At 42.4% G+C, this 13,979-nt stretch overlaps 1 protein-coding gene across 5 annotated transcripts in view; it reads left to right on the top strand.

Annotated features, from left to right (window-relative positions):
• Positions 1-13,979, top strand: part of NLK (nemo like kinase) — a 157,508-nt gene that overhangs the window by 87,511 nt on the left and 56,018 nt on the right. For all 5 annotated transcript variants that reach the window (XM_033921619.1, XM_033921622.1, XM_033921623.1 and 2 more), the window contains exon 6: positions 11,885-12,094. In XM_033921619.1, the coding sequence (XP_033777510.1) occupies positions 11,885-12,094 (210 nt within the window). The remainder of the gene's footprint in view (positions 1-11,884; positions 12,095-13,979) is intronic.

Below are 13,979 nucleotides of genomic sequence, written 5' to 3'. Positions count from 1 at the left end.
AAAATCGCAAATATAAATGAATTTTAAATACAATGCTTACATTTTCTAGAACGAAACTATGAAATGATCACCCAACAATCATCAGATCAGAACCTAAATACCTTAGGTTTCAGAAAAAACTAAAGACCTACCTCTTTGACTCTGGATAGGCTAGCAAGAACTAAATCCCACAATCATCAGGGCGAACCAGACTTGGTCATAACACACTCAAGGAAACTGACTCACGTAACCACTCTTCATTCCATCGCCACATTGGTACCAAGTATACTATTAACCATCAGCTTGTAACTTTAGCAGACATTACCTACCTCAAGCCATCTTGCATCAACTGTAATAGCTCTTCTTATTGTGTTATATGTAATGTAACCTTATGTAATGCAATCTTATACAAAGTACTTCCTGTAGCATCTCGAAACCTAATTTATCTCGTTGACTACATAATATAATAATCTTCACTTCATAGAATCACATGGTTCTGTAATGCATCTCTTCCATTTTGTTACTTTGCACTAAACTGTATTGCCAATTTTGTTCTGTAAGTCACCTTGAACCTCTTCAGGCATAGTGTGACTCATAAATCCTGGATTAGATTAAATAATGTTAAATCAGAAAAAGACAAGACCATAAGACCATAAAATTGCCACCAAACTTATTTCAAAATAAGTCAACTATTAAACACTTCAAGTACTCCATATACAAACTTTTATAAACTATGGTACTGGAGCAATACCTTCAAATATAAATGAAGCTTTAACGTGCATAATCTTTAGTCACATATGGTCTTTCTTAGTCAAAAACATCTAACATGCATCATCTTCTAGCTGTATTTGGCTATCTGACAATGGTGCAGGAACAGTGACAGGCTTTAAAAGAGTTTTTTTTCAGTGTCATCTGTCTAATTAACAAAAGGTTTGCAAGTCTGCCGGACCTTAATTCTGAGTCTTTGCAGGAATTAAACTTTGTCATTCAGCCAGCTCTGTCCACTTCTTCCTCCTGGCTTTGTGGTGTGCGCTCACAGTCTGCTGCTGCTTTCCCTGGCATCCTGATATGAGCGTTCTGGTCTCGGAGAATTTGGCTGTCCAGAGGATGCTCTTAAAATTGCTAGAGCTATGTCACACTTCTATCCCCTGGCACAGGAGTATCAGCAGCTTTTGCGTCAGCCCAGGGTGGTTTCTATGGTGGCGCAGGTGACTAAGCACTCCTCTCTCCCCAGTGAGGGTGGTGTAATGCTAAAGGATATGCAGGATTGCAGTGTGGATGTGGTCCTCGGGAATCTCTTTGATGTAGCTGTGTTAGGTATCGGAGCTTCTTCGGCGAAATCTTTTGTCACACATGCCTGTCTCTAAACTAAACTAAACCTTAAGTTTATATACTGCATCATCTCCACGGATGTTGTGGAGCTCGGCACGGTTTACAAGAGGAAGAGAAGGAAAAAAAAGGTTTACATGAACTTATATATAGAAGAGAAGAGTAAGGGGGGATAGAATTACATTTTAGTGAAAAACCAGGTTTTCAGTTGCTTGTGGAATAATTGGAGGGAGCCCAGGTTCCGCAGCGGGGTAGTAAGGTCGTTCCAAAGACCTGTGATTCTGAAGAGAAGGGATTTTCCCAGTTTGCCTGCATAGCGAATACCGTGTAGAGAGGGGAAGTATAATTTATACCTTTGGGTGGGTCTGGTAGAATCAGGACTCGAGCAGTTATCCAACTTCTTTTGGCTGGGACAGATTATATGGCTGGCTGCATTGTATGACCTTCTGCAAGTTTTCCAAAGGTGTTGGTGTACTCCATCTCTGCCCGCAGAATGCTCTGGATCAGACAGTAGGCTGGTGATTTCCACTTCCAAGGCTACTTTGACTAGATTGCCTTTTCAGGGGCAGTTATTGTTTGGCAAATCTGGACGACCTCTTGGATTCTGTGATGGACCGTCGCCTTAAGACTCTGCCTGATAGCAGACCCAGACCCTCCAGGGGTTCTGGATGTAATAATTTTCGTGGCTCACAGCGATCTCGACTGTATGTATGTGCCACACCGCAGAAATTTTCACAGGGCTCCCAATGATGGTATACTGGCTACAGACTTTCTCAGCCTTCCACCTCCCGTTCTGTGCCCTTTGCCAAAAAGGCACAGTGATGCCAGGCCAAGGAATGCCCCTCTTCAGATAGGGAGCTGGCTCTCCGCATTTCTTCCCGCTTGGATGCTCATTACATCCAACCAGTGTGTCTTGGACATTATTTGGTCAGGCTACAAGCTGGAATTTACCCTGCCTCTCCACAGATTGGTTCGTGGGCTCTCCTACAGGTCACCTTGACAAAGCGCTCAAGGTTCAAGCCACCGTTCAGCACTTGCTGGATATTTAAGCTATAGAGTCGGTGCCACCCAACCACTTGGGCTCTGGCAGATACTCTATATACTTTATCATGCCAAAGAAAGGCTCTGAAGATTGGAGGCCTATTCTGGATCTTCAGCACATGATTACAGCTCTCAAGGTTCCATGCTTTTGCATGGAGACCATGCATTCGGTCATTGCAGCAGTGGCCCTAGGAGAGTTTCTTGCCTCTCTGGATCTCATGGAGGTGTACTTGCACATTTCTATTTTTCCGGTCCACTGCAATTTTTTGCAGTTTCATGTTCTGGAACAGCATTACTAATTCTCGGCTCTACCTTTTGGGCTGGTGACAGCACCCTGGATCTTCACCAAGGTGATGGTTGTCATGGTGACTTACATGCGAAAGATGGGTCTCCAGATTCACCCTTACTTAGACGACTGTCTGATCAGTGCTCCCTTGTTGGCCCAGGAATGGTACATGATGGAGTGGGTGCTCCAGGTAATGGAGGACCTGGGCTAACTTCAGAAAGAGCCATCTGACACCCATGCAGTCGCTGGAATACCTGGGAGTTCTCTTTGACACAGCTGCGGGCCGCGTCTATTAGAAGCCCAATGTTGAATTCTTGATGGTATTTTTGGGCTTGCTTTGTTACCATCAAACCAGTTAATGGCATGTGTTCATGCTTTCTTTGCCAAACCCACTCGATCAGCACACAATCTAAATCTTCATATTTTGCTCTCTATAGTGGTTTTTTTTTTGTTTTTCATTAATTTCTGTTCATCATTCTCACTGTAAAACCACACAACTTATCTTTGTTTCTTTGTCATACATGGTGGTTGTTCCCAAATCATATTCTTCAGTTAGCTGTTGTACAGACACATGATCAAACTTCTTCAGTACCTCAACTTTCTGTGCTATTCACAGAGATAAATACTTCCTTTTCTGTTTCTCACTGAGAATCTGCAGTTCTCTTTGCCATTTTCCATCTCTCCTACCTGAATTGCACAGAAAATAGAAGAAACGAATGCACCTGTGTTGGTTTCAGTGTGTGTCATGTCGGAGAAATTGACTACTTCCGGTTCATACCAAATTTCAGTTTTCAGAATTTCAGATAAAAGATCCTGTATCTGTACATGCTGAGGACCTAGGTTCAAATCTTTGGTCAGGTTTTCTAATGAGATGAGAATGCAGCATTCATAGCTGGTGGTGTAAAGAGATCCATGCCTGAGGTCTAAGTGCCATGGAAAGGGATTTAAAATAAGGAAAATGTAATAGGCAGTAATTGTACATGAAGGCTTATGGTCATATCCCAGCCCTGAGTCCAATAAAACTGGAAGCCCAAAGAAGCAGGAGAAAACAGACTCCCAGAGAAAATTATTACAGAAACTGTAAACCACAATAGATCACTATAATTATTGGTATAAAAACTTTATTTGCATCCACTCCCCTAGCAAATTATTTATACAATAATACAAATCAACACTTTTTTTTAATGAGGCAACAATTATTTTTCCTAGCAAAAAAAAGATTGAATTTGCAAACATTTCAAATTTGAAAACAGTCTTGTCATCAAGTTTATTAATATTTTGATTTATCGACCATGTATCTGGTCTGTTTACAATGCTAAAAAATAAAAAAAAGTATAAAATTTTAAAAATAAAAAGGGGGTGGGAACAGGGATAAGACGATTACATTGACATAAGTGATACAAAAGGAGATAGGGGATGGGAAGAATAGTAATTACATAAACTAAAAATAAGGGGAGGTATGGGGGAATGGGAGGGAACATCAAGGAGTGGGAAGTCGCATCATAGAAGCGGTTCTCATGAAAGGAAGGAAGAAAATGCTGCAGTTGGAGAAGCGATGTTATCTCATAGTTTGGAATGCGTCCTGAACTCCCCCTTTGCATATCTTTCAGAAAAAATGGATACACATGTTTTATTACTCACCTCGCACTTGGGCAGGTGGTGCCACTTGGTTTTTAAGGACTGGCCTAGGAAATCTAAATAGCATCAGAGAAGGAGAGTTCAGAGTTGTTGGTAGTCTAGGGAAGGAGGTTTAAGGAAACACACATTTTAAAGTAGTTCAGAAAATTATATAAGAAAAAATATCAAAAACACAGCAAAGGAAGAATTGGACATTTTGTTATGTCCACTCTGGAGTCAATACAACAGGTGTATCCCAACCTGTGGACCGGATCTTGCAGAAAACCATACACTTTTTTTTTCCTCTGCTCCTCCCACATGGCTGAGGAACAGAAAGCCCCCTATAGTTTTTATTTCTGCAAGCAAACTGTGCCGAAGCCTTTCTGATTTGGTCTGCTTTTTCTTATTTTTTCGTCTTAAGTTTGTTTTTTATCAGTGGCCTTGGTGCCTCGAGACCCCTTTTGGAAGGGTCCTATGCCTGCGAAAGGAAGTAGTTTCCGCTGAGCTGGACTGCAGCTTCACAGGGCAAGCTTCCAGAATTTCAACAGCTATTTGAGCAGCCAAAGGTGGATTTGTTGGTTGTTCAGGTTAACAAGCATACTGACCTCTTTAGTGAAGAAGCCTGCAGGCTTAAAGATTCTCAGGATCGCAGGATGGATATGGTCTTCAAGAAGTTATTAAAGGTGGCTTCTTCGGGCATTAAAGCGACAACAGCTGCCTCTTTTATGCCCTGTGCCTGTCACAAGTAGCTGTGCTGGGATCCATCGACAGAAGAGGACACCTGTCCCCAGCTAGTGCTCGAGAGGGGTGGGTGGATTATGTGGCAGATGCCTGCATGACTGGGCAAAGTCTCGGCTTGTGCAGTTTCAGATCACAGAACAACCTGGATTTACCACTGGGCTGAAGATTCGGCTTAAGGTGACTCCAAGCAGACTCCCTTTTAAGGGTCAATGCTTTTTGGAAAGGAGCTAGATAGCTTTAAGGCAACTGCCACTCTAAGTCCCTCCCGGATAACAAGCTTTGACTTACTCCTGGAGGTGATTGTAGTAATTTTCATCCCTCATGTAGGTTTTGCGAGAATTCCGTAGGCTCATCCGCCCAGAGATATTCCCACAGCTATAGACAACACTATAGCAACCCTAGATACCTGCAGGCTTTGGGTTCTCACACCAGCCCCACCTCCAAGATGTCCCAATGATGCCAGGTCCCTTACCCATGCCTCCTCGTATTGAGTTCTGGTTATCTGAGTTCCTCCAGGAATGGGAACTGATCTCAGACCAATGGGTGCTGGACATTATACAGTAGAGACACAAGATAGACTTCTTTCATCTCCCCCGGAGTTATATCTGGATTCTCTGGCAGGAAAGCTGGAGAAGGCATTAATAATAACAACAGTTTATATACCGCAATACCGTTAAGTTCTATGCAGTTTACAATAGATTAAGTGAGGTACAAATTGATTGAATTTAAGAGGGGGTAGAGGAGAGTTAATAGGACTGGAAATGCTTTGTTGAGGAGAAAGAGATTAATAGGACAGAGGAATCACTATGGAAGAGAAAGAAGATGAGTGGATCAATTGTCTAGATACTTTAGGAACAGTTGAGTTTTTAGATGTTTTCTGAATTCTTCATAAGTAGTGGGTGAAAGCAGTTGATCTAGGTCTTTACCCCACAATACTGCTTGATGTGAAAGAAGGTGTTCATGGTGTTTTTTCAGTTTACAACCTCTAACTGGGGGGGAAACGAAGTAGGAATGAGAGCTTCTCTTGTGTCTGTTGGCAGAGAAGGAGAAAAGGTCAATTATGTATTTAGGGGCAAGTCCGTTTAGCGCTTTAAAGCAGAAGCAGGCAAATTTAAACTTTATGCGTGCTTCCATCGGTAGCCAATGTAACTGCCGGTAGTAGGGTGATACATGATCGGATTTCTTTAGTCCGAAGATTAATCTGACCGTTGCATTTTGCAATAGTTGTACACGTTGCATATTTTTTGGGGAAATAGCTAAGTAGGTGATGTTACAGTAGTCAAGTTGACTTAGTACAAGGGATTGGTCCAGGGTTCTGAATGCCAATGTATCGAAATAAGCTTTAATGGATCTGAGTTTCCAGAGAGTGAAGAAACTCTTTCTGATTAAGGAGTCCACCTGGTCTTTCATGGTTAGGCATTGATCTAGAGTTACGCCTAGTATCTTTATGGTGGGCTGGATGGGGTGATTAAGTTCATTGATGCATAGAGGTGTTGTGGTGTCAAACGGATGTGATGAAGCAATGAAGAATTTTGTTTTTTTCTGAATTAAGGTTGAGCTTGAAGTTTGTCATCCATTGCTCCATCATGTTTATGGCTTCTGAAGCCTTGGGAATAGTTTCCGAGATAGTCAGCAAATGGGATTATAATCGTGAAGTCATCTGCATAACTGAATAGTTTTATCCCCAGCTAAGTTAATTGCAAGCTCAGTGAGGACATGTAGACATTAAATAGCAATGGAGACAATGGTGACCCTTATGGCACACTGGATGGATTGCTCCAGGTATTGGAAAGCTCATAATTGAAGCGTGCCTGATAGGTGTGGGATGTAAGGAAGCCACGAAACCAATTCAGCACCTCATCTTTGATACCAATGGCGTCTAGGCATTGTAGCATTTTCCTGTGGTCTACCAGGTCAAAGGCTGAACGCATTAAAGGTCTGGGCGACGCTGCAGCGTCTCTTGGACATTCAAGCAGTAGCAGCAAATCGGGCTCTGGCAGATACTCTTTATACTTCATCGTGCCAAAGAAAGGCTCAGAGGACTAGAGACCCATCCTGGATCTCAAGTCAGTCAGTGTTTTTCTACAGTTTTCGCACTTTCAAATGGAGACTGTGCCATCGGTCATTGCAGCAGTGGCACCAGGAGAATTCCTTACACCTGAGGGTCTGACAAAAGATTTATCTTTATATCCTTATACTCCCAGGGCAATGGAAGTATTTGAGATTTCATGTTCTTCAGTAACTTTTCCAGTTTGCAGCCTTTTCCTTTGGGCTAGCGACGGCTCCCTTCACCAAGGTGAAAGTGGTGGCTCGTCTCTGCAGGATGTGGATCCAAGTTCATCCCTATCTGGACAACTGGTTGGTCGGAGCTCCATCCAACCTGGAGAGCAAGAATGCAGTGGTCTCTTCTGCAGTGCCTGAGCTGGATTGTCAATTTCAAGAAGAGTCAGCTTATGCCTTCTCAGATGCTGGAATATCATGAGAGTCCAGTTTGACACAATCCATGGATGTGTTTTTCTTCCCGAGCCACACAAACAGAAGATCCAGAAACAGATCATGGATATCTTGGTGCTACTGAACCCAACTGCTTGACATTACCTTAAGTTATTGGGGTCCATGGAGGCCAGTCTTAAGGTTGTGCCCTGAGTCAGGGTATGCGTGTGGCCTGAGTCCCTCCTATTTCGGTGGTCCCCTCAGCGTCATACCCTCAGATGCCAATCCCCTGTCTGCTCTTCTTAATTCAGGGAGAAGTTCTAGCACGAGGCATGACTCTTCAGGTCATGGATTGGATTACTCATGACCAACACCGGTCTTTCCAGCTTGGGTGCTCATTGCAGGGACCATTCCAGGGCCAGTGGACTCCCCATCAAAAGGGTTAGTCAGTCATCCTTCTGGAGCTTTGTGCCATATGCTTGGGGTTATGGGTTCTTCAAAACACTCTAGAAGGAAGAACCGTGATGGAGTTATCCGGCAATGCCACGTTGGTGGCTACATGAATCGACAGGGAGGCACAAGGAGTGCTCTATTGAGTTAGGATGCTCAGATGTTGTCTCAGTGGGCAGAGTTGCACCAGGCTCTCTTGGCAGTGCATGTGGCTGGTTGGAAAATGTGCAAGCCGACTTTCTCAGTTGCCAATTCCTGGACTCAGGAGAGTGGTCTCTCTTGCAGAGAGCATTTCATCTCATTGTACGGTGTTGAGGCAGATCAACGATAGATTTGATGGCTGCAGCCAGGAACTCAAAAGTCAGGCACTTCCTCAGTCAAAGAACAGAGCTCGGAAGCTTAGAGCTAGACCAGACATGGGCAACTCCGGTTCTCGAGGGCCAGAATCCAATCGGGTTTTCAGGATTTCCCAATGAATATGCATGAGATCTATTAGCATGCACTGCTTTCAATGAATATTCATTGGGAAAATCCTGAAAACCCGATTGGATTCCGGTCCTCGAGGGCCGGAATCCAATCGGGTTTTCAGGATTTCCCCAATGAATATGCATGAGATCTATTTGCATGCATTGCTTTCAATGAATATTCATTGGGGAAATCCTGAAAACCCGATTGGATTCCGGCCCTCGAGGACCGGAGTTGCCCATGTCTGAGCTAGATGCATTGGTTCAGGCCTGGCCAACTCAGATACTCCTTTACATTTTTCTGCCTTGGCCCTTGGTGGGTCGAGTCATCTGCAGGATACAACTCTTCTGGGCCTAGTGATCCTCGTAGCTCCAGACTGGTCTTACCGTCCGTGGTATGTGGATCTTATCTCATCTTCAGCGGGATAGGAAGCTCAAGCACCCTCTTCATCATGACCTGCTCACTCAGGGGCCAGTTCTCATAGAGAACCCCCAGTGCCTTGGTCTTAGGGAATAGCTCTTGAGCACAGGGCCTTGATTCAGAGGGGCTATTCCGACGTACTCATTGGCACTCTTTTGAGGTACAAAATATTTTCTACAATGCCGGCTTATGCCAAGACTTGGAAGACTTTCCAGCACTGATGTGCAAGAGACCAGATGGAGCCATTGCATGTTCCTATTTCAGTGGTCCTCACTTTCAGGCCGGTGTGAAGAGAAAGGCCTGGCATGGCCTCCTTCAAGGTGCAGGTGGCAGGCCTTTCCTGTTTTAGGGCTCACAGTGGTATTAGTTCACCTATGTCTCATCCAGATTTGACTAGATTTTTTAGGGGGTTGCTTTGCTTGTGACCACCCCTACGACAGCCTGTCCCTTTGTGTAATCTTATTGTTGTGTTGAGAGGGCTTACATAAACACCTTTGGAGCCTCTCAAGAATGCGTCCCTTCCTGACATTACGAACAAAACAGTTTTCCTCATTTTGATTATTTCAGCAAGGCATATTTCAGAACTACAGGCTCTTTCTTGCAGAGAGCCCTTTCTCCAGTTCACGGAAATAAGGGTTTCCCTCTGCACAGTTCCCTCCTTTCTTCTGAAGGTGGTTTTTCATGTCAAAAACCAGGAAGTTCATCTGCCTGTTTTTCATTCTACAGGGTATGAGCAGAAGTCATTTCTATTCAAGGATGTGTTCGATTTATAAACATCATACTATCTCCATCTTTTCATCACAAACGGAATCTTCCCTTCCATAGTGTTATAACCTTAAATGTCTTCCTCTCCTATTCAGAAATGTGGTTCTCCCCTCTAACCCATTGTAATCAAATTTATATGACTCAAGCATTGTTCTGTCTGTTTGACATCCTGTAAATCTTAATGTTTGTTTGCCATTTATTAACTTGAAGGATCAGATTCTGCAAAAACTGGACATGCAAAAAGTCTTACTCCACTACTTAGAGAGGACCAATGATTTTTGTCTTTCTGATCATTTGTTTGTCCTAACTAGCCATTCCAGACAAGGTAGGCTAACGTCCAAGACCTCTATTGTCCGATGGATCCACATGGCCATTTTGTTGATTTACAATACATCGCCTGTGGCAAGCAGCCGCTGGTTTCTTTCAAAGCTCACTCGACAAGAAGTGTCACCGTTTAGTAGGTGGAGTCTCGAGCGATTCATCCTGCTGAGATTTGTAGAGCGGCCACTTGGCCGTCTCTTCATACCTTTACATGGTTTTACAGAGTGGATGTAGCGGCATGGTTTGAAATGCTTTTAGGGCCTTTGCGGGCAGGCTCTTCTGTCCCACCCTAGATATTACCTTTGCTTTGGTACATCAACTGCCTTATTGACTCTGGAGGGGACATAACAGAATGGAAGATTAGGTTTTTACTTCTGGTAATTTTCATTTTGTTAATACCTGTCAGAGTCATTATCCTAGGACCCTGGAGAAGCAGCTCTTCATACCTTGGACTCAAACAAGCATTAGCTTATTACTTACAAAGGACTCAGTCTTTCAGGACATCTCCTCAAATGTTCATCTCATTTGATCCCAACAGATTGGGCCGCCCAGTAACCAAAAGAACTATTTCCACATGGCTTGTGGCCTGTATTTCCTTCTGCTATGCTCAGCCTGAGCATACCACTTTCCAGCCTGGGCTGCAGCTCGGGGGGCATGTAACAGCACATAAAGTCCGAGCTATGGCAGCTTCAGTTGTATTCTTGCGTTCCACTCCCGCTGATGAAATCTGCAGAGCAGCAACTTGGTCCTTAGTTCACACGGTCATGTCTCCCTACTGTCTGGACTCGTATTCCAGATGTGACGGGTGCTTTGGTCAAGCAGTTTTACAAAGTTTATTTTCTTAAAGGCCAACTATCCATCTGTAGTAAGCTAAGGAGTCCCATATGTGAGAATATGCTGCCTGCTTGTCCTAGGATAAAGCACAGTTACTTACCGTAACGGGTGTTATCTGGAGACAGGAGGCAGATATTCTCACAACCCTCCCACCTCCCCTGGTTGGCTTCTTAGCTTGCTAACGGAACTGAGGTGCCGTGAGCCTCAGCGGGCAAGCAGGAAGTCGCAAAGTTTCTTAAAACTTAAAGTGACAGTTCACTCTTCATACTGTCTATACCAGGCTCCATGGATGACATCATCCATATGTGAGAATATGCTGTTTGCTGTCTCCAGGTAACACCTGTTAAGGTAAGTAACTGTGCTATCCAGCCCAACATCTTTCTACTCTGTTTCTCTGTATCGCCTGCCTTTTTCTGCTTTGGATGTTTCTCTTTTCAGGCCTAAGTATCTTCCAGCCAGCAGACAGGTCCTGTGGGGAATCGTTCTGTGCCTGTGAGTACATATCTTTATCACTGGCTTTGTTCCAGTTGGTGCTCGTTGCATGTAGTAGGCTGGTTCCATGTTGTTGCCTGTTCAATAATTGTTTTCTTATATATTGCAGAACAGAATGTCGTGTGGTAGGGAAGTTCCCCGTGCCCCCTCCTTTTGTGTTTGTGATTTGTTCCAGTGGTATTCGTTAGCTTTTGGATGGAACTGTTCGGGGCTCTGTTTTCCTCAGCCATGTGAGAGGGGCAGAGGAAAAATGTGTGGTTTTCTGCAAGATCCGGTTCCCGGGTTGGGATAAAACACCTGTCATATTGACTCCGTTAGGGACTAACAGAAAGAAGATTACCAAAGGTAAGAACATAATATTCCATAATTATTGATCCTGCCACAAAACCAATCCTCTTTCTACATAAAATTCTAAAACTCAGTCTGTTCTGGTTAGGCTTTTATGCATTAGCATATGCTTAAACCTGAGTATTTTAGTTTTGTTACAGAATAAGGGGTTATCAACCTGGTCTACCATTAAGACATGTTTTTTAAACCACAAACTTTATGCAATTTTATGCAATGAGACTTAGTTATTAATAAATGATAACTCTAAAATAACACATCTTAACTCTAGCCCTCATTGATAACTACACCTCTAAATTACTTTGTGCAGTATTCTTTGTATGGATTGCATGTTTTAATTTAATATTTTTATTTTCCTTTGTTTAGATTTGTGATTTTGGATTGGCCAGGGTAGAGGAACCTGATGAATCCCGTCACATGACTCAGGAAGTTGTCACTCAGTATTATCGAGCTCCAGAAATCTTGATGGGCAGCCGTCACTACAGCAATGCCATTGACATCTGGTCTGTAGGCTGTATCTTTGCAGAATTACTTGGGCGAAGAATACTGTTTCAGGCACAAAGTCCCATCCAACAGGTATAAATATCATTTCAGTGTTTAAATGAATGAAGGAGACATCAGATGATAAGGCCATAAAGGGGGTAATGTTTAGAATCTGCATAGGGCTTGCATCTGCTTACAGATCTGGATGGGCTGGAGTGGGCTTCGATGGCAACTCCAGTAATTGGGAAATATGTGCAATGCTGGGTAGATTTTCTACAGTCTGTCCTGAAAATGGTGAGGACAGATCAAGAATATATATTTTATATTGCATCTTATGCTATCAGTTTATCGTATTAGGCTGGATGGACCATACAGGTTTTTATCTGCCTTCATCTAGTATGTTACTATGATTATACCTTTATAGCTTACTTTTCTTTAATCATTGTAGTTCTCCCCTTTTTTCTACTCGTACACGTTTGTCTAATCGTGTATGTTTATTTTGTTAAAGTTATGTATAATTGTATTATTTGTTTTTTACCCTATTTTAAAATGTATAACCACCTTGAAATAGATAAGGTGGTATATCAAATTTTTAATAAACTTGAACTTGAAACAAGTAGATTTTCAAAGGGAAAAGTTTTCCTGTGAAGGAATGGAATTTTTAAGCAAGGATTTTACTTGAGTAACTTAAGTTACCTGGATAAAACTAGAAAATTATCCTCATAGTAGAAACAAAATATGACAGCACAGCGCTGTGTATATCTATCAGTGCTATAAAAATGTTAAAAAGATTGTATGATCTGCCGATCTAACAACTGATCTTCTCCTCCATCCCTTTATAGCACTGTTCCCTCTAAGCTGAGTCAGGAATGCTGCTTCACTATCACATTTTCAGTAGCGAGGGACAGGCAAGCTGTGCAGGACTCCAGGGAATCTTAATGTCCCTAGAGATTGCAAACACAGTATTGAAGCACCACTCCCCACTGGCAGCAATGCAGTTTGAGGACTCCTGCTTAGTGTAGAGGGAGCAGATCCTCTGGTCTTATTCTCTACTTCCTTGAATCCAGATATTGTCCTTGCCTTTACTGCCTCCTCTGAGAGGCTTTTTTCTTGCCTTATATAAAATATGTTAGCTACCATTATTGCAGATGATTTAAAGGTAAATATTTTAATATGAAGGTAAGGTATCAGATTAACAGGATTGGAAACTGAGCTCTTCTGTGTATCTACAAACAACAGTAATATAAACTTTTTGTCATGATTAAATGCCATTTTTCTATTAATTATACACCACTTAGTGTTGAAAGAGGGGAAGGGTTTAATGGGAGGGTTTATGATCTTATAATGAATAATGGGCTTAGAGGGAGGGTGGAGGGAGGGTTGCATTTATATTTATAAGATACAATGATAAGTGCTCTAATTAATATAGTGTTTATTATGAATTCTGTACACTTGATGAAAGTTTAAAAATGAATAAAGAATTAAAAAAAAAAAAGTAATATAAACTTATTTTTTTTACTGCTAAGCCGTTTTCAACTAGTAATATGAGTAGCTCACTGCCGACCAGAAGTAGATTTGAGCAAGTGACACAAATTGAAAGGTTTTGTCTCCCACTGCTATCCCCCAGTCAAAAATGCTCTTGACCTTGTAATACCCACTGGCAAAAAACATGTATCTGCTGTTAGATCACCTTGTTTCTGCTTCCCATGACCTGAGTCTTTAAGGTGTTCATTTTCTTGTTAATTAGGGAATTTTTAGGGGTATAAAAAAATAAGTGTATTCATGCTACAGGTAATAGTAGATACCTTTTCTGGTGGAATCAAATATATACATCTGTATCGCTTAGCAGTCATCAGTGCAGAAAAGGCATCTGTAACGCCATCTATAATAAACTTCAGAGCTAAGGGGGAACCATTCAAGAAATATATGTTCGCCAATGATGTTTTAAAGAAAATCACATCAGTGAACTGGTGAAGGT

This window comes from Geotrypetes seraphini, chromosome 15, assembly GCF_902459505.1.
Source record: "Geotrypetes seraphini chromosome 15, aGeoSer1.1, whole genome shotgun sequence".
Lineage (NCBI taxonomy): Eukaryota > Metazoa > Chordata > Amphibia > Gymnophiona > Dermophiidae > Geotrypetes > Geotrypetes seraphini.
Note: the sequence above shows the minus strand (reverse complement) of the source record. Positions and strands in the feature narration are given on the sequence as shown.